This window comes from Pseudopipra pipra, chromosome 3 (assembly GCF_036250125.1).
Source record: "Pseudopipra pipra isolate bDixPip1 chromosome 3, bDixPip1.hap1, whole genome shotgun sequence".
NCBI lineage: Eukaryota > Metazoa > Chordata > Aves > Passeriformes > Pipridae > Pseudopipra > Pseudopipra pipra.
The window spans coordinates 69,802,277-69,825,357 of NC_087551.1; the positions used below are offsets into that span (position 1 = coordinate 69,802,277).

The 23,081-nt window shown below is 37.3% G+C and overlaps 1 protein-coding gene across 2 annotated transcripts in view; it reads left to right on the forward strand.

Moving 5' to 3' along the window:
* The window catches only part of CDK19 (cyclin dependent kinase 19), a 115,561-nt gene that overhangs the window by 72,441 nt on the left and 20,039 nt on the right, over positions 1 to 23,081 (forward strand). For both annotated transcript variants that reach the window (XM_064649759.1, XM_064649758.1), the window contains exons 5-6: positions 8,235 to 8,292; positions 9,229 to 9,360. In XM_064649759.1, coding sequence (XP_064505829.1) covers positions 8,235 to 8,292; positions 9,229 to 9,360 — 190 coding nt within the window. The remainder of the gene's footprint in view (positions 1 to 8,234; positions 8,293 to 9,228; positions 9,361 to 23,081) is intronic.

Here is a 23,081-nt window from a genome sequence, read left to right on the forward strand (position 1 = left end):
GGGGGCCAGATGCATGTTTTAACAAGAGACATTTTGATTAGCTGGTGGGAAACAATTTTTTTGTTAGACTGCCCCCCAGAAAGGCTCCCTTGGTTATGATGAGCAGTCTGATGCAGCTTCAAAGTTGTCTCTGTTTTGAGCAGGAAAATGACCAGGTGACCTCCAGAGGTCCCATCCAGCTCAAAGCATTGCATGATTTTGACTGGTCCTCCAGATAAGTGTCCAGGTTCATGGGTTGTTTTAAAGCAGTCTGTACTGAAGCTTGTGTAGTCATGTTGTTGCTTTTGTTGTAGGCTAGATGACCTTTAGTTTATTTCAGGGACTTTTTTTTTTTCCCCACTATGTGCAGGTCTGTGATTGCACTATGGCCATAGTTGTAGTGTTTTGGCTTTCATTTACTTTTGCTTTTTGTGCAGAGAAAAGTGTTATAGGCGTATATAAACATGAAAAGATTCCTTTGCTAGCTAGCTTCCATATGAAAACAGCCTGTTTCCTCTCTCAGCACATAATGAGTGCAAGCAAGGAATGTGTTTAACCAAAATCTTTACCTAAGGCATTCCAAAGAGATATTTCAGATATCTTCTGTACAGTTTGTTCCTACTCCTAGATAGCAATATGTTTTACCATCAGTCTCAGGTAAATTCTGCAGTCGTTGCTATTAGAATTTCTGATATCTGGAGTTAATGTCTATTTTGACCATATCAGTTTAGCTGCTATGAAATACGTAAGTCTCTAACATAATCCAGTAGCAAGATTTAAGACTGAATATCCAGTTTCCATATCTCAGAATTGTGCAAAAGGGTTGCACATGCTTCCGTGTCTTTATCAGTTCTGTACACATTTAATTTTAAAATGAGTTTATAAGGGGCAAGAGTGGAGATAAAAAGTTACCATGCATTTTGAAATGTTTTTGTTGTCACTAGGATTCTTCTAATGATAATCAGGTACATTTGGGGAGCGTTTTAAAGATAACAGTCTGGTGACACTTATCCGTAAAATTTTGTGTACAATTTTATGGTGGTTTGACCTGGGCTGGATGCCAGGTGCCCAGCAACACCTCCTCACTTGGACAGGGGAGAGAAAATACAATGAAAGGCTCAGGGGGCAAGATACAAACAGGGGAAATCACTCACTAAATGCCATCACAGGCAAACCGGACTTAGGGAAATTAACTGAATTTATTACCAATCAAGATCAGAGCAGGATAATGAGAAGTAAACAAATCCTAAAAACACCTTCCCATCCCCCCCTTCCCGGGCTTAACTTTAGTCCTGATTCTCTACCACCTCCCCCCACCCAGTGGCACAGGGAGACTGGGAATGGGGGTTAATAACGAGTTCATCACATATTGTTTCTGCTGCTGCTTCCTCCTCAGGGAGAGGAGTCCTTCCCCTGCCCCAGTGTGGAGTCCCTCCCCCAGGAGGCAGCCCTCCATGAACTTCTCAGATGAGTCTTTCCCACTGGTTACAGTTCTTCACAAACTGCTCCAGCATGAGTCCCTTTTTTTTTTTTTTCCATGGAGCGCAGTGCTTCAAGAACAGACTGCTCCAGTATGGGTCTCCCATGGGGTCACAAGTCCTGCCAGCAGCCTGCTCCACCACAGGCTTCCCATGGGGTCACAACCGTCTCTCAGGCATCCACCTGCTCCAGTGTGGGGCTCGTGTAAAGGCTGTAGGTGGATCTCTGCTCCACTGTGGACCTCCATGGGCTGCCGGGGCACAGCCTGCTTCACCACAGACTGCAGGGGAATTTTGGCTCCAGTGTCTGGAGCACCTTCAACCTCTCCTTCTTCACTGACCTTGGCATCTGCTGAGTTTTCTCTTGCATATTCTCATTCCTCTCTTACTGCAATTACATCTGTGCAATAACTTTTTTTCTTCCTTCTTAAATCTGTTATCCCACAGACCCAACCACTGTTGTTGATGAGCTTGGCTGGCAGTGGGTTGGTCTTGGAGCCGACTGGCATTGGCAAACATAGTGGAAGCTTTTAGCAGCTTTTCAAAAAAGCCACCCCTGTACTGCCCCCCTCCCCTCCCCCGCCACCAAAACCTTGTCATGGAAACCCAAAACAAATTTTCTTTATATTTTCATTTTTTTAATTGCATAGTAACTTTTGGACTGATTTTTTTTTATATATATAAATTTAGCTATAAAATCCTTCTGTGGAACTCTTTGCTTCCTGTGTTGTCATATACTTACTTAATGCGTTTACCTCTGATTTTTTTCCTCCTTTTCAGATTTAAATGAGTTTTGAATTCAGTTGAATGAAATACTGTTTCAAAGCACTTTTCATTCCTTGTGATTTTACTGCCTTTTTAATATATTTGGCCTTCCTCAATTTGATAATATCTGTAGAAATAATATTGATTTGAATGAAATGATAAATAGCTTGATGGGATTTGTTAATGATTTTGCTTTGCAAGGTCAATCGTTTCAACAGACTAGACAAACAGTGAAAGAAAATTGTATGGATTACTAATCTAGGCCAAAATATAATGAAATATGGTAGGGGTTGTGTAACATTAAGGATAACAGCTGGGAAAAACCAAGTTGAAAGTGATGCTGTGTAATGAGAGTAGTCTCTAATAGTATTTTGCAGTGTGTAAGGCTTGTAAAAAGAAGCAGGTGTGAAGATACTTTGCTCTCTATGGTATACTTTCATCTAGTGCTTCAGTATCAGAAAAATGTTGACCAAATGTTTTTCTAGAAAAAGAGAGGGAAGTGACAATAACAATTTTCCTGTATGCATTTCAATATATGTAAGTATTTCAAATGGAAGCGATAATGATTTGGAGGTTTGTGGTGCATAATAAAATCTTTTAAGAACCTTTTCTTTTTTAAATCCTGCATTAATTAGATCAGTTGTTAGCAACAGCGTTAGTACCCAGTGTGCCAGTTTATTGATCTGAGCACAGTGTCTGGGTTTGAACAGTGTTTGTGTAAGGCAGGAAAGTGCCTACATTTCCTTACAGATGAGAAGAACAAAAGCTTTGTTTCCAAATTTCTGTGAACAATCAGCATATCTCTCTTAATCTTGAACTGAAAAGCTCAGCAGTCCTTTGAGTAGTGCCTGCAGTGGAACACTGTCATCTCACACAGGACCTTTGTCATTTGGGGAGCAGCAGTGCTTAAAGCCGGAACAAAAATACCATTGCTCTTGTTTTGGCTTGTGAAATGAAAGTACATCTATGTATCAACACTGTGCTGTTTACAATTGCTTTTTTAAATAATGGAGACTTGAAAAGACCTCATCACAAGGCAGTTTCTGTAATTGTGGGGAAAGCTTTTATCTGGAAGACTTGCAATCTCTTTTACAATAGAAGCCTCCTAATTTCAGATTATTCTTTGTCCAGTGATACATTCCAAAAGGGAAACACATTTGTTTGGATATAAACAATAAAGAATGGTGTATGGAAAGTAGTGTATCCCTATGGACGTTTTCTTACAGGACTGTAATTCTGCACCAAATCTCTTAAGAATTGTGTCACCACTGTACTTAAAGAGATAACAACCATTACAACTAAAGTATTGCAACCTATTGTTAGGCTGTTATTCCTGGTTTGACCTGTTATGCTCTTTTAAGACCATAGATGGTTTCTTTTCTTTCAACCTTTCTTCTAATTTACTGCCTAAATATTAAAATAGGAAGCATATTGATTCAGATAACATGGGTGTCTGTACGAGTTCCAGTCATGACACTTCTATTATTTGTGAAACACACTTCTTAGCCCAATATTTTAATTTATCTCCCACCAAGATATTTTTTAAGATTTCAATTGCTTTATTACCTCTCTCCAACCAGTGTAGACAAGTAAATACTATTATCCATGCTTATTACTTGTAAAGAACCTATTAAATCATCATCATCCCTTTTTGCAGAATTTTCAGATTTTTGCTGCAGTTTTTTGTTGCTGCTGACCTTGCTCTTTTTGCAGCTGTTCTATAGACAGTCAAACCTCAACTGTATTTCTCAGCAGAGATTTGTTCATTTTTATAGCTTACATTAAGTGTGAGACTCATAACTCTTACTGTTTCTGTTGTTCCTATAGCAACTAGATAGGTGGAGATGCAGCAGCATCACTTTGCTTCCCAGCTGGTGTTTGTGTTCTCAGCAAGGGGAGAGTATGAGGAAAATAGAGAGAGTATTAATTGGGATGTAACTAGTTGAAAGTGTAGTCCTTGTTGAGTTACCTTTTACTCTAAGGAGTTAGTTAATAATTTTAAGCAGGGCTTCTCAAACTTTCTTTATTAAAATTATCAGATAGAGACATGATTTACTCTTAAGTATGTGTCGAGCTTTGGTCTCCTTGCTGCTGCTTGGTTCTTCATGTTTTCTTCCACCTAAAACTCTGTTTTATTCCTCACACTGATAGCAGTAGGATTTGTTTAGGAACTAGACTGCTGCTTATGACTTGTATGTAGCCAGAACAAACATGAGATATGGGGCTTTTTAATTCCTGGTTTTTGAATCTGATTTTTTGCAGCTGTCCAGTAACTACAGTATACTAGACTGTAGCTTTATAGTAGACTATTAAATTACTATTTTGGAGTAAAATGCTTTGATATTTAAAATGCTATGTTTACAGAGATTAGGCTAACACATTCTACCTTCTCCAAAAAGTTGTTTGCATTCCCCTTAAGCAGTCCAATCTCTGATGTCACGATGGAACGTTCATTACATACTTTCCTGAGGATCTCTGATGCCAGATTAATCTCTCTGAAGTAAACTAAAGTCTTTGCTCCATACCTGAGCACCTGAAGTTCTACTACTCTGCCTTGGTGCCACTTGTTTAGCCAAGCACTGCTGCTCCGTATGGGTTGTGTTACTCTCAGCACGGCATGTGCATTGTCAAGACTCTGGGGAGGTGAGGAGTTTTACTTTACAGTGTTCAAGTCATTATATAAAACAACCACAAAACATGTGACCTACGTTTTAAGCTCCTCTGAAGCTGTATATTTTTATTAAATAAAAATTCATGGGCACAGGGGCTGGATATCATATGTTGTATCTCAGAAAGATGAGCCCTATCAGCTCAGTGTTACTCTTTGACTGGTTCAGTGTACATGCATTGAAAATGCTTTCCTAGCCATAATAGCTCTGATTAACAAGAGGAACTCAAGCTGCTACTGAGACAGTGATCTGCAGATCAGTGGGATCCTGCAGGCATCAGATTGCCGTCCATGAAATGCCCGTCATCTCCACATTGGTGGTGGTGCCTCAGGAGAAGTGCTTGTTCTTTTGGAAATAAGTTTTCAGTTGTTTCCCAGTTTATTCCTTCTCTGTTTCCCCTGACTCTCTCAGATACAGAGGTTCACAAGAGCTAATCAACATGACTATGATAAGTTTATAAACCAGCTTGCTTCTCTGCTGGCTGCCCAAGTGGGGTTCTGGTCCTAGGTGGATTACACATTAGTACAGATTTACATTTTAAACAGAACAACATCTCTTCAAAACATTCTGGCTTTAAAAATTACATAAATGGACAAGTCCCTTGCTTCCATAGTTCAGATCTAACCTAGTGTATCTCCTATATGCGTGGGGCCACTAAGTCATTTAGGGGTTCGGGGAGTCTTTCTAAGGCTGAGAGAGCTGGGACTGTTCAGCCTCAAGAAGGGAAGGCTCGTGTGGGATCTTACCAATGCATATACATACCTGGTAAGTGTGAATAAAGAAAACCAAACCAGACTCTTCACAATGCTATCCAGTGGCAGGACAGGCAGCAGTGGGCATAAATGTAGTGTGTGACTAGCCTTTTTTTACTGTGAGGGTGGTAAAACACTAGAAGTTTTAGAGAGAGGAGTCTCCATCCTTGGAAAAGATTAAAACTCAGCTGGGCTCAGGCCTGACCAATCTGTGTAGTTGACCCTGCTAAAAGCAGGGGGATTGGACTTGATGATCTCCAGAGGCCCTTTCCAACCTCAGCTATTCTGTGAATATTGTGGATTATGTCAGCAGATAAAATAGTTGGAGTTTTTTTCTATGAAGAAATTGCTACTTGGAAAATCTTGCATTGCCACAGATAAAATGTAACTCTTGTGAGATGTTTTGAGAATCCTGTTGTTTATGCTTAGATTTTGATTTTTATCTTGGTAAATCTCCTGGTGTTATAATGTTTATTTCTTACAACCTAATTAGAAAAAACCCTGACTCATAAATCAGTGCAGTAACTACATTTTTATCAGCTTTCTTCACTTGACAAATAAATGCATTTTTATAGCGCATAATCCAATTCTGAATATAAAGGTCTATTGAAGTGATTTGTGATTCACAGAATCACAGAGTCATTAAGGTTGAAAAAACTTCTAAGATTAAGTCCAACCATAAACCTCTCACTCCCATGTCTACCACTAAACCATGTCTTCAAGTGCCAAATCCACGTTTTTTGAACGCTTCCAGGGATGGTGATTCCATCAGTTCCCTGGGCAGCCTGTTCTAATGCCTGCAGCTGCAGCTTTCCAGCCACTCTTTCCTCCAGCCTGTAGTGCTGCGTGTTGTGGGCCAAGGGCAGGACACAACACTTTGCGTCGCTGAACCTCATACCATTGCCCTCAGCCTATCGGTCCAGCAAACTCGTCATACTCAACTCTTTAGGCAAAAATTTAGGAAGAATTCTGGCAAGGAAACTGGAATTTTGCTCCCTTGCTTGAACTTGCATGCTTCCCTTGCTACCTGATTACTGAATATGCAGAATCGGATTGTTTTGTTCTCTGGAATATTCAATTCAGCGTAATACATGAATGTACAACCGGAGTTTGACAGCCACCTTGAGGTGTTGAGTTTATTATCCTTAAATATTAGCTAAGAACAAGCATAATTTTTATCTTCCCTAGATTTGCTGGTGAGTGTTTGCTCAAGATCAATTGAAATAGCTCTTGTGTTCTCCAAGGGAGTGCATATTGCCTCTTGAATGGTTCCAAATATATGTTGGGGAATGAAAAGTCAGGGATGGCGTTGACAATTATAGATTAAAAAAGAAGTAATAAAAGAGGCAATGGCATCTGGAAAGAGAGGTTGTGGTTGGAGCCAGGGAAGAAGCAATGTCTAGCACTGGATGTGAGGTGGGAAGCGAGAACAGCATCCCAGGGAAAGAGAAAGAATAGATGAGGTAGGGTGCTTTTTTGGTTGTTGGTGGTGGTCGGTTTGCTTTTTCAAAAAAGCTAAAGGTTTGTAATAATGAGCAGAATTAGTAACCCTAGTTTGAGTGTCTCATTTCAGGTAAATAGTGGCAAGGCACTGAGAATTTAAGTGAAATTTTGGTGGTGGCTTTCTGGACATCTCTTTCATATTCTTAGACAAATCCTGCTTGAGCGGACCTCTCTGGGCGTTAGGGATTTTAAATACAATTATTGTTGGGACTAACTTCCCAAAAATTCTGCTTTGAAAGTTTGTTATGCATCTCTTCATTCAAATCACTTTATGTTTTCAATCTTGTTTACTTTTTTACAGCTGTTAACACAATAGGGGAAAAGTTTCCAAGGAATGATTATTGATGTCTGAGGGAACTTAGATTCTAATAGCAGAACAATTGCTGTGATGTCATGTGCAGATTTTATGTGGTGTTCACAAGCAGCTGGTTGAAAACAACTACGGATTGCAAAAAATGTCTATAAAGCTTTTGTTCTACTTGCAAAGCTGTTGTCTACACTGTCAAAAGCTTGTGGACGTAGCTGTCTGTGTACATTCCTGTTTTAAGTGAATTTTCAAGCATGAAATCAACTTTGTGGAAAAAGTTCTTTTGCCAATGTGATTTTTTTCTTTCATACTCTAAAAGCAAACACAGCTCTAAAAACTGAGTTATATATGACGATAATAAAACTGACACTCATTGATGCATACTCATTTGCATACCAAGATTTGGCAGCACTTTCTGTAAGTTATACTAGCAAAAGTGGGTTTTGCTAGGTTATTGATGTGTAGCATAAAACTGCTTCCTGTAGAAGAAAATCTTTCCACTGAACTTAATCATTCTGGTAACAATAGGAATGCAAATGTTGTTAAAGATTGCATTTCTTACAGTGAAATGTCAAAGTAGTTTTCTGTTTTTCTAATTGTGAAATTGGTAACTAGGGATAATAACTAAATGTCAGCAAAACATAAAGGTATGGTAATCTTAGACTTCTAAGGATATTTCTAGAAATGTTTTAGTTATAAAATGAACGTACGTATTTTTATTCTTCTTGAAGATAATCACCAAAGGCTGATCAACTAAAAATTCTGATTTTTTGTTTTCCAGAAACCAGCAAACATTCTGGTAATGGGTGAAGGCCCTGAAAGAGGAAGAGTTAAAATAGGTAAACATTTTTAGAAAATTTCATTGCATAGCTAAGGGGTTACTTCAAAAAACCAGATCTTCAGTGTAAGACAGAAAGAGATCTTCGTTAGTTTTTCTTATTGGACTCTGCATTCATCAGTTTTCTTGTGTTTGAAAACATTCAGCTAATAATTATTGATTTATATGCTTGTATTTGTATGGGCAACAGCAAGAAAATTATACTTGGCATTTCATAACTTTGGAAGCAGAAAGATTTAAGTGAAGTGGTATAAAAGATAAGTTGCAGATTTAAATTGAATTTAAAATGTGTGGGTTTGATGATACGCCCAGTTTTGTACTTTCCCATTGAGCATTTCTTACTGTTACAAGACTCTTTCTAGAGAGAATTTTTGAGTTATATATCAGTGCTTACTTTTAAAATACACCTCTGTAACAGTATATACTGACTGATTCTGGAGTTCATTCCTCCAAATCAAGTAGGAGGCATGCCTTGAAAAATAGTTCAAAACAATCTACACTGTAGTCATTTTGGTTTTGCACTTTGGGTAAATACATAGCAGCCACAAAGACTCACAGTTTTGTAAATTACTATTAAAAAAATGTACATTAGAGACCTACCACTATTGACTTTAGTTAACCAAGTTTCTGTTGGAGTTTTTTTAAAAAATAAACAGGTGTCTGTGTTGTGTGAAGTTTTACAATCCCATGGTGAAAACACTGAAGTCAAACATTATCCTTCATAGTCTTATAAACAAACTAAATGGAATTTAGTCTTAGATAAATTTGGCTCAGTATTATTATGAGTAATTGTGCTTTGTTAGAAACTTTGATTTGTAACTTTTGATGTTTTTAAGCTTTTGTTATAATTGTTTTTGGCAATACTATTAAATTTTGTTTTCTTTGTATTAAAATTTAAATAAATATTCTTTTCTGGTTTTTTCTCCCCATTCCCCAGCTGATATGGGTTTTGCAAGATTGTTTAACTCGCCTTTGAAGCCATTGGCAGACTTGGATCCAGTCGTGGTGACATTCTGGTACAGAGCTCCAGAGCTGTTACTTGGAGCCAGACATTACACAAAAGCCATTGGTAAGCTGTCCTGTTGCCTGCAAGTTTTGTAAAAGATGGTGACCTTACAATAGGTACGAGATTCAGCTGACTATCTAGTTTTTTTTTCCTGAAGTAGCAGCAGATGGAGTATTATCCAATCCATAAAAGATTACTTCAGACTGAAACTTTCTGAGGACGGTGCTTTTATTTTTCAATACGAGCTGGACATTTTAAATGTATTGTTGGTTTTATTTTTAAAACAGAAACATCCTTTGCATTGGTTTGTATGTGTTCTTGATATGGCTCAGAAATCTTGTAATCTTATAAACCTTCAAAAGGGAAAGAGCTGTGGCTGTTAAAGTGGCATTCTTCTAGGGAATTCTAGGTTCTTCGTTGTCCTCCTTCGGAGGCTCTCTAATAGCTTAATATCTTTCTTATATTGCAGTGATGAAACCTTCCCAGTCTGTTCACCTCCTCTCACTGCTCCTTTTGCTGGTGTCTCAGTGCCCCAGCCAGAGTGTATCTCCCACTGTGATGCCAGTGTCATCCTGCAGACTGAGTCTTGCATGGCAGCACACTCCCTCTGGAGCTCTGCCTCAGCTGAGACGGAGCCATCCCAGGGTATCTTCTCCAGTGAGTGCTGGGGATGGAGCCTTGTAGTGCCCCTGCCTCCTGCATGGTAGTGGCACAATCCCATTCTGTCTGAAGCAGACTCTTAGGGCGTGCTTTGCTTCTGCCACCATGCAAACTGGGCTACTAACTACTAAGTCTGTGCTTGCTGCACCCTGTAGTGGGTTAAAACAGTTGCCAGAAGTGTTTAAGGAAAACACCAAAAGGATTGCCTTAAACACCTGTTAATTAGATGCTTAAATTGCCTGTTGATAGCAGAAAACACTGATTTGAGTGCACCAGATTACTGAGTGACCTGCACTGAGTGTGTGGTACTGGGAAGTTACCTCAACTGACAATTGCCTGTTTTTGATAGATAGCATATTGTTTGGAGATTTAGGTGAGTGATATGTACCATTATCTCAGGATATCTCTTTGAAGAATGAGTTAGTGTAATGCTGTTGTTTGCTTAATTATGTCATAAATAACTTGGTTCTTGCCCTGAGGGATCTGTAGTCTATACTAAAACACAGATGAGGAGTCCCTACGGAACTTTAGAGGATGATGCTACTTCAGAGAAATCTGATTTGCTAGTAGCTTATTATTCCTGAGGCTTTTATTTCTTGTATCACACCAGTGAATTCCCCAGGAGGGGTTGTGAATGGTTACGTAGTACCTGGCATGCCATGTGAGTGCTGAGGGGCACTCAAAACAGTTTGGGCAGCAAAATAAAAAATACAGAAATGAAAACTGGAAAGTTCCAAGTTGAGATTTGTAGGCTGACTGAAGGATTAGAGGAGCATGTGACTGAATAGAAGAGAAAAGAGTTAAGGGGACATGGAGGTGGCCTATGTTTAGCTTTAAGGTAAAGGGAAGAAGTGAGTAACAAAATGATAGTGGTGACATTCATGCAGTTTCATGAGTCCAGACTTGTGTTTTGCTTCTAACATTATGTGCACTTAAAAAGACCATCTTGTGAGCTAAGCATGCTAGTGACAGTTTAACTTGAATGCTAATATTTTTGGCAAAGGACGCAACTCTTAAAGCTCTCTCTTAAATCTCTGTGCAAGAAATATAATTTTAACATCTCTTAATATTACACAATTCTTGGGAGTTCTAGTGTATTGCTTTTAGTAATAACTCATAAATTATATAAAATTCTCATTTAACTGCACTTCAGTTGGAAATAATAATTTAGAATAAAGGTGATTAGATATAGCACATTATGAAAAAAAATGACAGGTTATTTAGTACAGCTGCTTTTTTCCATAGCTATTTTCTTATGCCTTTTTAGATAATGTATAACTTTTAATTAGTAAGTATCAATAAAATAAGGCTAAAAGTAATGTCATGCCAGCTTTAGTCTATTCTCTTCCAATTTTGTCATGGTGAGAAATATTTTTCTTTGACTTTATTAGGAATGCATTGTTATCCGTACTCATCTGCAACATGCTGAAGAGTGTTTAATAGTTGCTAGGTAATTCAGATGTTTGCGTAGGTTTTTACTGACTTTGTCTTGATTTTAAATGGTTTTTTTCTGTATCTTGTATCTAATACTCTCTACCTTATCTTAGTTTCATATATAATTTAGTTTTTAGCAGTGTATTCAAAATAACTTCGGGGTAATATTAAACTAAATATAGAATGTTTAGAAAGAACTGTATTACACAAAACAATATATAAGCATATTTCATTATTTTAGGGGTAGTTTTTCAGTGACATTTTTTCCTTTATTTAGTTTGTCCCTTCATACTAATGAATTATTCTACTTTTCATTTATTTCTTTGCATAACTGGTAGTTGTTCATCACATATATAAGATCATGTTTTAAGGAAGTACAGGAGGAGTCAGGAAAATACTATTGCTAAAAACAGAAATAGCTTTTGCTTTCTGCATATTAAAAGCATAGTAAAAAGCCCATGATACGGTTTTATGGGGAATAATGTTTAGTTTCCTGAACTGTGAATGTTTATAATGTAAACCCTACTTGTTAATAAAGTTTCATATATATCTGCTACATCGTTACAACTAACTTACCAAATGAATGTAAATTGGGAAAATGGTGTTGTAGAAGCCAAAGATCACTCTATTCCATACTAAATACATTGTAGCCTGTGGATGTTTTCTGCATTTTCAGCACCATAATTTAGAAACAGAATCTGTTTCTTTGTGATCGCCAGATCCCAATACTCTATCAAAGAAGTAAAACCTGCAAATAAAAGTAACCTGAAGAAGCTTCAGGTGAAACTAAGTAACGGTGAAAATGTAAAATGCTTGATATCATGGAAACGTTAATAAAATTACCAAACTAGAAAGTCTCCAGCACAATGAAAAATGCCCTTATGCTCAAAATACTAAATAAACAAGGTTGAAGTAAGTGGCAAGGTACAGTGCTGCTTTCATGTATGGGCAAAGTTTTCTGCCCTTTTAAAGAAACAAAATTACTGTTGTAAAATGAAGGAAACAGTAATCTGGCTTTCAGCTTGAAAGGAGATGTTAATTAGATGGTTTTTTTTACTTTGGGAACATCAGATTAGAAAAAATGTTTTAGTAGGTAAAGCAAGTAGTAAAAACTCTTTTTCATCATAGTTTTTTAAGAAAGCATGTGGCAGTCTCCAATATGATTCATTCTGGGGCATCTTGTAGCCTATCAAGAAAATAACATAATTAAGACCTGTTTGTATCAAGTTGCAGCTTGTATAGTTATCAGTGCTATCAAATGAGCATGTATCTTACCTGTCTTTACCACTTGCCTTAATTAAAGCAACAGTATATTTGATAAATGGCATCAGATGACTTATATAGTATTTTAGATGATTTGGATTTTGTTAACAAAAGAGTTCTTTAGAGTGATCATTCAACCATCCATTAAGCAAGGCTAAAACACTATCCAAAAAAGGATGGGATTATTTATTGTGAAAAAATAAATCTGGAAACCCGAGAAATCTCTATTGCTTAGTTACCTTTCCACACTTGTCCAAATCATAAGTCAGTGGGAATGTCAGAAATGGCCATGTGGCAACTGCATTTACCAGCCTGAACAAAATTGAGGTGTACGGAAACCGTAATTCACAGCACTGTCACCTCATTCTATTTCCAGACTGACATGTGGTTATGGAAGCTGGAAACATGTAAAAGGTATAAGCAGACATCAAAATGCCTTTGAAAGCAAATGTCACAGGAAAATATTTGGTGTATCAGAGGGAATGAATTTATAATGAATGCTGGGATCTGTCAGAGTTTCAACAACTCCATTTGACTTCATGCAGGAAACAAAGTGAGGAAAATATCAGGGGTGCATTATGTAGGATTTAGGGTGGAAATATGTGCATATGTGTTCCATATTGCCTATGCAGTGAGTTCCACACATTCCAAGTGCATCAGATGTCCTTACTGTGTGCACACAGATTGTTGGCATGCTGGCCAGGCTGTGGGGCCTCTGGAAATCTTGGACTGATGCCTAAAGCTCTTCTGGTCTCATGTTCTGGGAGGGTTGGGAGGAAAAATGAAGACCTATCTGGAAAATTTGGTAAACCAGAAATTACGAGTGGGTCCAACCAGAAGATAGAAAACTCCTCAGAGAAAATGTACAGGGGAGGTTCCCACCTGTGGTCCATGGAGCCATAGGAACAGGACTGCTTTTAAACATATATGAGAGATAATTAAGAAGAACAAATCTACAGTCAATCAGCATCTGTTTCCTGCATAGGGATCCACATTCCTGCTTGTGAGAGGTTTTGATTTGAGGGAAGAGATTGTGGAAAAGCTAGAAAAGAAAAGTAAAGTAGAGAGGTTTTGAAAATATTCATTTATGCATGCTGAAAAGAAAAACTGAGACAACATCAGAAAGGGAGCCTTGTTCATGCCCTGGGCAATGTTATATGACATGAGAAGTAATTGGATTCAGATGATATTTTGTGGTAAACTTGTTTTGGCATGTGGTAAACTTCCTTAATTTTGGTTATCAAAGTTGTTCTCATGCTTTTTTCTGAAAGGCAAAATATTTTAATACCAAGGATTAATTGTTGTTCTCTTATCTAGTTATTGCAGGTGCTGGATGATTTACTGCTGTTTTTTCCTCTTGCTCTCTAAAATACTAAAATATCTCTGAAATACTATACAGGTTTCTTCCCCCGCACCACCAAAAAAAGGCGTTTCCTGTGCTCCACTACATTATAGTCATCTAAAAAATGTAAAGTTACATAAAGGATTGTTAGATCGTCTAATTAGAAACTTTTATAGCTCCGTTAATATGTATTTTGGGAAGCTTGAGATGCTGACAGCAACAGGATTGTTACACATCTTAATACATTAACTGTTTTGAGATGTGGTTCCTGCCTTCTCACTGCTCTATTACTCTTTGCTTCTGAAATACGTTATGTCTGGAAATTAGTAAAGCTGGTGGCCCTTGTCAACTCTGTAGAGTCTAAGAGGTGTGTACTAGTTTAATAGTCAGGAGAATGAGAACAGTGCAGTGGGTCAGACCCATCTCTACTGTTGTAAAACCAGTGGAGGTACTCCAACATGGGGCAGACAGTAAAGTTTCATCTCTTAGCAACAGTAAGCTGGATCTCAAGAGACATGGATTTAAATACTGATTCAATCCTAACTATTGTATGTGGTTTGCCACATTTCATTTGTTCCATCCAATGTGTTGTTTCATTTTCTATAAACTGGGGACACTACTTAATGGTATTGTCCTGAAAATAGTCAATTAAGGATAATAGGGAGCTCCAGTACAAGTGTGTTGTAAATTATTTTTGTTAACTCAATGAATGGATTAATTTTTCTGAGAACCTGGGATATCACTTGACTTGAGAAATATACATGTTCTGGACATTGGGAAAAAAAAAAAGAAGGGGAAGAAAAGGAAAACAAAACTGCAGGATCCTCAATCTCAACTAGAATCTGCTAACTGTCCTGATTTAGATTGCTCTTGTAAATTAACCTGTAAACTTCTGCCCGTGGTCACCTAATACTTTTTTGTATTCTCTTGACTTTCTCCCCTTGCAACACTTATGAAGGGAAGTACTGGATGCTTTTACCATTTTATTCAGTATATTGGCAGATTTACTACTGCAGGATGACTACTATGACTTAACTGTACATGGGTTATTTTAGAGTAGGAAAAATAAAATAACATAAAAATACTCAGAAGGCAGAATATTCTCTGTAGAAATAGCTCTGTGATAAAAATCCACTTTTGAGCAAGAGGTGCCTTCAAAAATCTGCCTTATTAATGCTTATTAGTCCCATATGCATCAAGAGTCATCAATGATTTGTGGGCCAAAAATCCTCCCTGTTGGTCATAGTCTTAGTTCTGTGTCTTTTTTCCTTCTAATTGTTTTTCCCTCAGAGTATCAGCTTTGTGTTCTTCCCAACTGTTAATAACCACAGGGCCTCATATGAGCAAGCTTTTCCTTCCCTAGTATCTCACCAACTTTGCCCTTTACCAGACAGATGACCTTTGCAGCAGCAGCATTGATTCTCTAGTCTCCCGAAGCCACCTATGCCATGAATTCAGTGTAGTGGGTTGGTTTTTTGGATTTTTTAGGCCTTCCTTAGCAACGGGGGTCAGAAATCTAATGAAGTATTCCATGTCATCCTTTAGCGTAACACAACATATAAATAAGGCACAGATAAGAGAGCTCGCTCTCTTCTCTCTTCCCGTGGCTGAAGACGACAGGTCTCTCCACAGACAGTCTTTGCTTGTATGGGCCAATACATTGTTCCTTTTAGATATGAGCAGGTGAATGGTTTGGTTCAGAGCTAAATGTACAACTCAGAGATCTCTGATTTATTTTTTAAGATTTCCTTTACAAAGCAATGAGCTGAAGGGTTATTTCATTTTTTTTAAATGAACCATTTAAAGGTACAAAAGGTTGTCTGTTGTAAAACCTGGTACCATAAACATTTTATCCTAACTAAATGGTGCAATAATGAAGGATTTTAATTTGCTCTATTTACTACCATAGCTGAAAAGTTTGTTCACAGAAGTTGATTTTGGATGAAAACCAAGTGCCTACTATCATAACAAGATGCATACTTCTCGTGCAGAGGAGTTGTTTTAGACGATCCATCAGTTTGATCTTCAAGCATAATTATTTCAGCAATATCTACTGAAACTTTCAATATTACAACACTGATGGAGTAGAATGACTTGTTCTCAGGACAGGTGTGATTGCTTCACAAGTCGGCTTCTTGGCAATAGCTGTGACTGACAGCAGAATTACTCTTCACACCAGTTTATTCCGTGGCTTATCCAACAGAGTTGCTTCTAATTGTGTTGGTTATTGTCAAGGCCTTATTAGAAATAGCTGCAAGTCTGAAAACCTTAGTAACAGAAATGTTATGATATTGTAAAGTAAAGCACTTTATTTGGAAGGACGAATAAACTTCTCTGATTGTGCTAAGAGGCAAGGTTTCATCTTGCACATTCCTCTCAGTTGACTGAAGTAAGGTAGCGATCAAAAGCTATAATAACTCCCAGAAAAGGTTGTCATAGCTTGTTACTTGGAGCAAGCCAAGAAAGTATTCTTTGCAGATGTTATAATTGTTATAATTCAATTTAGCAGATAGCAGGCCTTTTACTCACCTTATGTTAGCTCTAAAGGTGTTGACATATTGGACCTAATAAAAAGTCGTAATAGATAAAAACACAAGCTAAGTAGGAGCACACAATAAATTACAAACTCACTGTGCCTTTTCATTTAATATGGAGTTAACTTCCAAAGAACTTCACTGTGTACAGAAAAGCTAGTTCATTAAAATATTCTTCATTTAATTGGAAAAGAAATAGTGTATTTTCCTTCCTAAGAATATGTACTGCTTTTTCTCATTGATTCTATATTTTCAATAATATTTTCTCATGTGATTCTATGAAATGCAGAGCTGTGGATGTTCCCTGAAAAGCTTTTTAAATACTATTTTACCAGGCAGGGGCTAATCTTGCCTGGTTTTAATTCTTTCATCGTTATAGGAGGAAATAGTAACATTTTCAGTATTAGACCTGCTTAGTACTTCACAGTATAAGAGAGACTCCTGACCTTTGAAATGAGAAGCTTTCATACTTCCTTTACTTGCTATAGTTGTTTGATATTTGGTAGGGGGATGTAGCCCTGAGGTTACAAAGCTGCTTTTTCTGTCACCCATTACATTCCTCGTGCTTTTGACGGGTTGTCACTGAAAGGATATTTGTCTTTTTATTTTTGTTTCTTTGAAAGGCTTTGGCACTTGCCAGGAAACCTCTTGAACCCTCTGTGGTATAACAGTGCTGTTGCTGAAACAAAAGTAGCAGTATGTTCTTTACTATGTCTTAGAGATACTGGAGTTGGCTGTCTCTGACACACCTGAAGGCTTAGGATTAGGGAAAAAACAAGGCTTTAACACACTTTCCGTGCCAGAACTAGGCGCTTGTCCCACTGACCTAATTCCTTGCCCTGAAATGACATCACCTGAGGTTGGAGACCACCCCAGTTTCTGGAAGAACTAAGAGAAGAGTAGAAAGAACATCTCTCTGTTCTGCATTCATGCAACCATCACTCTATGCTCTCAAGGATGTTAGCTCCTCTACTGCTAGCTAATGTAGTAGATGATCTGTAGTTTATATAGTAGTAGTCTTGGAGACACAACTGAAGGGTTAAAGAATTGCTGATGAAAATGTAGTATATAGGATTTGGGGGTAGTGATGGGAGGAGTATTTGGGAAGACAGTAACTGAAAAGCCTTGCAAAAGCAGTATAATGTCGATAAAGACTTAATTCTCAAGATGCTGATGTTGGTAAAAGTTGAATTCTTGTGCTCTGTGGTACAACTGTTGATTGCAGCTTCTCTGCCTTGATGATTCCTGTCTTCTTCAGGACATAGACTGCACATGTTAAATACAAGTTTTCATATGGAACCATAAACCCGGAATTTTCAAATTCTTGGGTGTGGAGTTCTGTATACAAAATATTTAAGTCCTTTTACAAGATTTGTCTGAAATTATATTTCTGCTGCATGAGAGGACTACTTAGGGTGTCTGATTTTATTGCCACTCCCTGTATTACATCTGTTGTACTTGTGTTGTCAAGCTTAGCACAGTAATTTAAGTGTAATGTTGCAAGCTAGATAATGTGTCTAATGCACAGCAGAAGTCTGAAATCATCTTATCCAGGATCTTAATTTAATGATAATATGCCGAGGAATAGAAATTTAAGTGGGAAAATAAAATATTTTGACAACCTAAAATACCTCTCTTAAGAGGGAACAAAGAAATCCTGGCCCACTAAACCACTGTAGAAAATTACAATTGATTTAAGTGAACTCAGAATTTCATTCAAGAGAGAGGCTTAAAATTTTGAAGGTTGTATTAATTGAAATTAAGTAAATTGTTAGCACAAACATGAGAAGAGGGCAGCTTAGTTTAAAAGGCTAGGATTAAGGCATACAGGTAAAAAAGTGAGGATAATGGCTTTCATTATTAATTTGAATTAATATGGGTTTGCAGTTAAAAGTTTTGAATTATCTTGGCTCTTTATCAAGGCACAGGAGATAACATGCTTTTGAAATAAAATATTGTTCTTAGATATGTGTTTGGCTGGCTGTGAGCATCCCTCAGATTACTGAGAGGTGTTGTTTCTGCCTGCAGTACAGTCATCTTTATGGCTTTACAGTGTAAGTTATTCTTCAGTCATGTTCTGTTGAGATGCTTTTTGTTAAAGATCAGTAAACATTACCTAACTTACCAATGAGTGACAGCAAATTTCTGACCCTTAGCCCACTGACACCATTTTTTACTTCCCCTTGAAAAGCCTGTCACATGTAAATGTTTGACCCCCTTTGCAGTTCTCCATGAAAGGTGTCAAATTTAGAAGGCTGGTAACCACTTCTTCTTTGACCTTCTGTTTTGCTGACTAAAGTTTCAATGAAGCATACAAAATTTGGGACCTTTGTACAAATGAGAAGATCTTTCCCTTGTGTGTCTGTGTGTAACAGCAACAACTAGACTAAAGAAATCCTTCTTTAAAGATACATTATTTTCTTAAATCTGATTTTAGGTATTTAAAACCAGTGTAAAGATTAATAAACTCATTTTCTGTAGCATCTCTGCCCTCCTAGATCATTGTGTGTAAAGATTCCAGATAAGTCTAGAATCTGCTGCCGTGCTCAGCAGAAGAGATGCAAGATGTGTTTCTGCAGAGGTTATACCTTTTCATTACACCAGTTGATGGTTATTTGAAAAAATTAGACACATTTGCCTGCACAACCCCCTTTCAGATTTCTAGTCTGTTGGTTTATTTGTTGCCCTTACATTGATTTGAAAGTTTTGGTGAATCTTACATAAATTCTGTAGCTCTTATAGGTGACCTGGACAGCTTTGTTTGGGCTAAAGCCTTGCTAACTAGCTTTTGGGTACCTTGGTTATTGCATTAGCCCTTGGTGGGTATAGAGAAGCTTTATTCTGCTGTCCGTCTGCTCTTCACTTCTTTCACCAGCGTTTGGATGTGTCCTAGAGTCTAGACTTGGTGTTCAAAACAAAACAAGGCAGTTTGTTTGAGTGCTGATGCTACTAAACCAAACCTCACTAATGATGAATTCCTCAGATTGATTTCAGCTAAATAGATGCTTTCCAAGTGTTTACTCACTTTCTTTAACAGAATTTAATTAAAGAATTATATGAGACCAAGAGCTTGTTTATATATTTCTATTCTTGCATATATTTAATAATCATAACATATTTAATCTTGAATTCTATACTGTGTTCAGTGAAACATTTTGGCTAATATGCATGGGAAAAATGTTTCATTTTGAGAGTCAGGGCTATTGCTCAGTAAATTGTCTTATTGTCTTAAATGGTCATAGTATTCTTAAAGAATGTTTCCAAGATACTGGAACAAATACAGAAATGAGATTATTGGGCCACAGAAGTGAAAGAATACATGAGCATTTGTCTGCTTAATAATCCCTATCATTAAAACAGCTATGTCACCATCCTCTTGTGCTTGCTCCTTGGCTGCTGTGCTAACGTAGAGTGGGACGTGGGGGATTTTTTCAGGTGACCTATAAAGCTATTAGAGTCACAAGTTTTAAAACTGGGACGTAGACAGCCAAACAAATATTCTAATAATCTCTGCATGCAGGTATATATATGGAAAGTCTGTTTCCTAACCACAAGTAGCCACCTTTAAAAGGCTATTTCTGTTCTTTTTATAAAATTATACAGTAGCTGAAAAGTATTGTTACAATGGAAAGATATTTCGCTGGAGAGTAGGACTGAATAGAACCTGAGCAAGCTGTTTGGTTAGAAGTCACTCCCACCCCTCTTCCCAGACCCAGGGAGCAAAACTGGCTTGCACTCAGGTTCAGTGTAAACTTGGGGAAAGTGGGAAGTCTTGGAGGGGTGAACCCCAACAAGACAACACATCTCAAAAAGCAATGAAAACCTTTTACCACAGATTAGTCCCGAAGTCTGATGATAGTAGAAGAGACTGAAGGAAACAGAACCATCCTTCTAGGAATGATTGTGTTACTCTGCTAAATTTATTAGGATCCTCCCAAGACATCAGATGGAAAACCACTTAGTACCCATTGCAACTTTGTAGGACCTGTATGTCCCAGTTTTCAGTGGGTCTGGGACATAACAAATGGATACTGTCTGTAGCTTTAGTTTTGGCTTGGGAGCAATGAGACAACTCACCCTCTTGGTCATTAGTAGAGGGCAGAGCAGTGAACCAATTATTGGATCATTTTTGCCACTTATTTTGGTACTTGATTTTTAAAAGAAGTTTTATTTATAATGAAATTGTTATACAACAATATGAGAAGTTCCTCTTGTGCTAGAAGCAGATGATGTGCATTAAACTAATAATACACTGTACTTGAAAAATACTACTTGTGTGATTTAAGTTTTGCCCTGTCCATGCTCTCTTCTGAGGGATAGTACTTCTTCCTTGGAATAGATTTGGAATACATGTAATAATAATTAAACTTTATTTTAGGGCCCACAAGTTGAAAACGTGAAATGGCACTGGGTAGGAAATTTTTTCCATAGTTAGAGCTGAAGTTTGTATTTGCTTAACTAATATGAACAATGTAGGAGATAAATACCTATTAAGAGTGCTTGCATTTATGAAGCTTGTAAACTTGGCAGAATTTAATGAGGCATTCCTGCTAGAAAAAATGCCATGTGTGGTAAATTATTACTGTGAATTATGAATGTTTAAAAAAAGGGGGATTTGCCAAACTTAGCAGAAAATTATTAACTGTGAGAATGGTTTCCCAATAATGCCATCCCACAGAAAATTATAACACCAGCTTGGGAGTTACCAGTGTTTAGTCAGATATAACATCCAGTTGGTGCAATGTTTGCCTTTCTGAATTCTCAAAGGGTTTAAAATGTACTCTATGTAGTAATCGCTGGGTCAGGAAGTGGGAATGTGTTTCCATGGTGGCTCTGCTCTCGCACAGTTCAGATGATGAAACAGTTTTGAAGTTTGCTATATCTCATCAGGGAGATTTCCCAGTTCAGCTTTGCTGTCAATGAGAATTCTAGATTTTACTTTTTTTTCTTTAAAAGGAAAAGGTCAGTCTGGGTAGAGCAGTAATGAACAGAATAATGAGCAGTGGTCCAGCCTCTCCCTTACTATGTGATGGATGGTGAGCACTGCAGAAAGCCAGCAAAACCAAGAGAGCTGCAATTCCTTTCGCCTCTAGATAAGCCATTTCTGGGAGGATTTTCTCTTTAGTCTGAAAATGAACAAATAGATACTGTTAATTGAAGATTCTATTCTTCAAATAATAAGTAATTTTCATTCTGGAGTAGATAATTTATGCCTACTACCGAGGCAGCAATTGTGATTAATATGCTGCATTAGCTGCTTGAGCAGATAAAATCTCAACAGCTAAAGATATTGTTTTCATGCAGATAAGGCTAATAGAAAAATGAAAGGAAGATAAAACCTCAAGAATGTTATGTAATGCACAGAACAAGTTATACCCTGTCAGAACTGTAAAGTCTGAGTGAAATGTCATCAGACTTTCCTGTAAAGGAAGTAGGAAGAAAGGGTTATATGTTAGGACACCCCAAGCTCCACACCTGTAACATGATGGAAATGGAACTGACCTGTTTTGGCAAAGGGTGTAATGGCTTATTTCTTCATTGCCTGCATAAAGAGAGCAGTGCTTTTTCTTCAGGACACCCTGTGTCTCAGGCAGCATAGGCCAAAGACCACTACTGACAACAAATAGGGTTTTGAGTCTCAGATTAGTTGCAACAAACAAGAGACCTCTCTTGGTGTTTTCTTTAGTCTAAATCCAATAAACCAAACTCCAGTTAAATAATTTTTATCTCTTAAACCTATACATTAAAGTTATTTTTTTTAATTTGTGCCATTAAATTTGAAAAAGTCAAAAAAAAGTCTCAGGGTCATCTAATTTAACCTCAATGACTACATAAGTCTCCACAGTCTTGTATTCAGCAATCTGTGCTCATTAGTCATCTGATCTCAGCATCTTTTTCCAAAGTTATATCCTAGACACATATTTGTTGGTGTAGCAAATACTTTTTTTTTTTTTTTTAGGACAGTAACCACGTTCTTCTCACTGACAAATTCACACTTTCGTTTTAAGATGCATAATAAAGCATTTGAGTCATACGGAATGCTAAGATGGGTGGTGATTAGCAGTAACTAAAATGAATACATGTAATCTAGAAAATTATTCTCTTGTAAATTAATGTTCTTGTCCACAATAGATTTAATCTAAAAAGCATGTCAGTGAAATATGGGGAGTGTTTATTGTTGTTTCAGTAAAACATCAGCATATAGAATCACAGAATCATTAAAGTTGGAAAAGACCTCTGAGATCATCAAGTCCAACTGTTAAATACTATGCTTTTGTTTTCTTATATGCGTGAGATGTAGATGAAGGAATTAAAATATTGTTGCAGTGTTCTTTTTTTTGAAGTTTGGTATCACTATTCTACTCTTGATTAAAATTAGGATCTTGTTTCTCCATTGTGACTGGCTTGCACCATTTGGTTAAACATATGACTCATTAGTGTTTTCCTTCTTAGTGTCTATTTGGTTATCAGTTATCTGTTTGAAATTGTTCTGAAATACATTGAAATAATAGTTCTACCGTATATCTTTATGGGGTATTTATAATTTGATT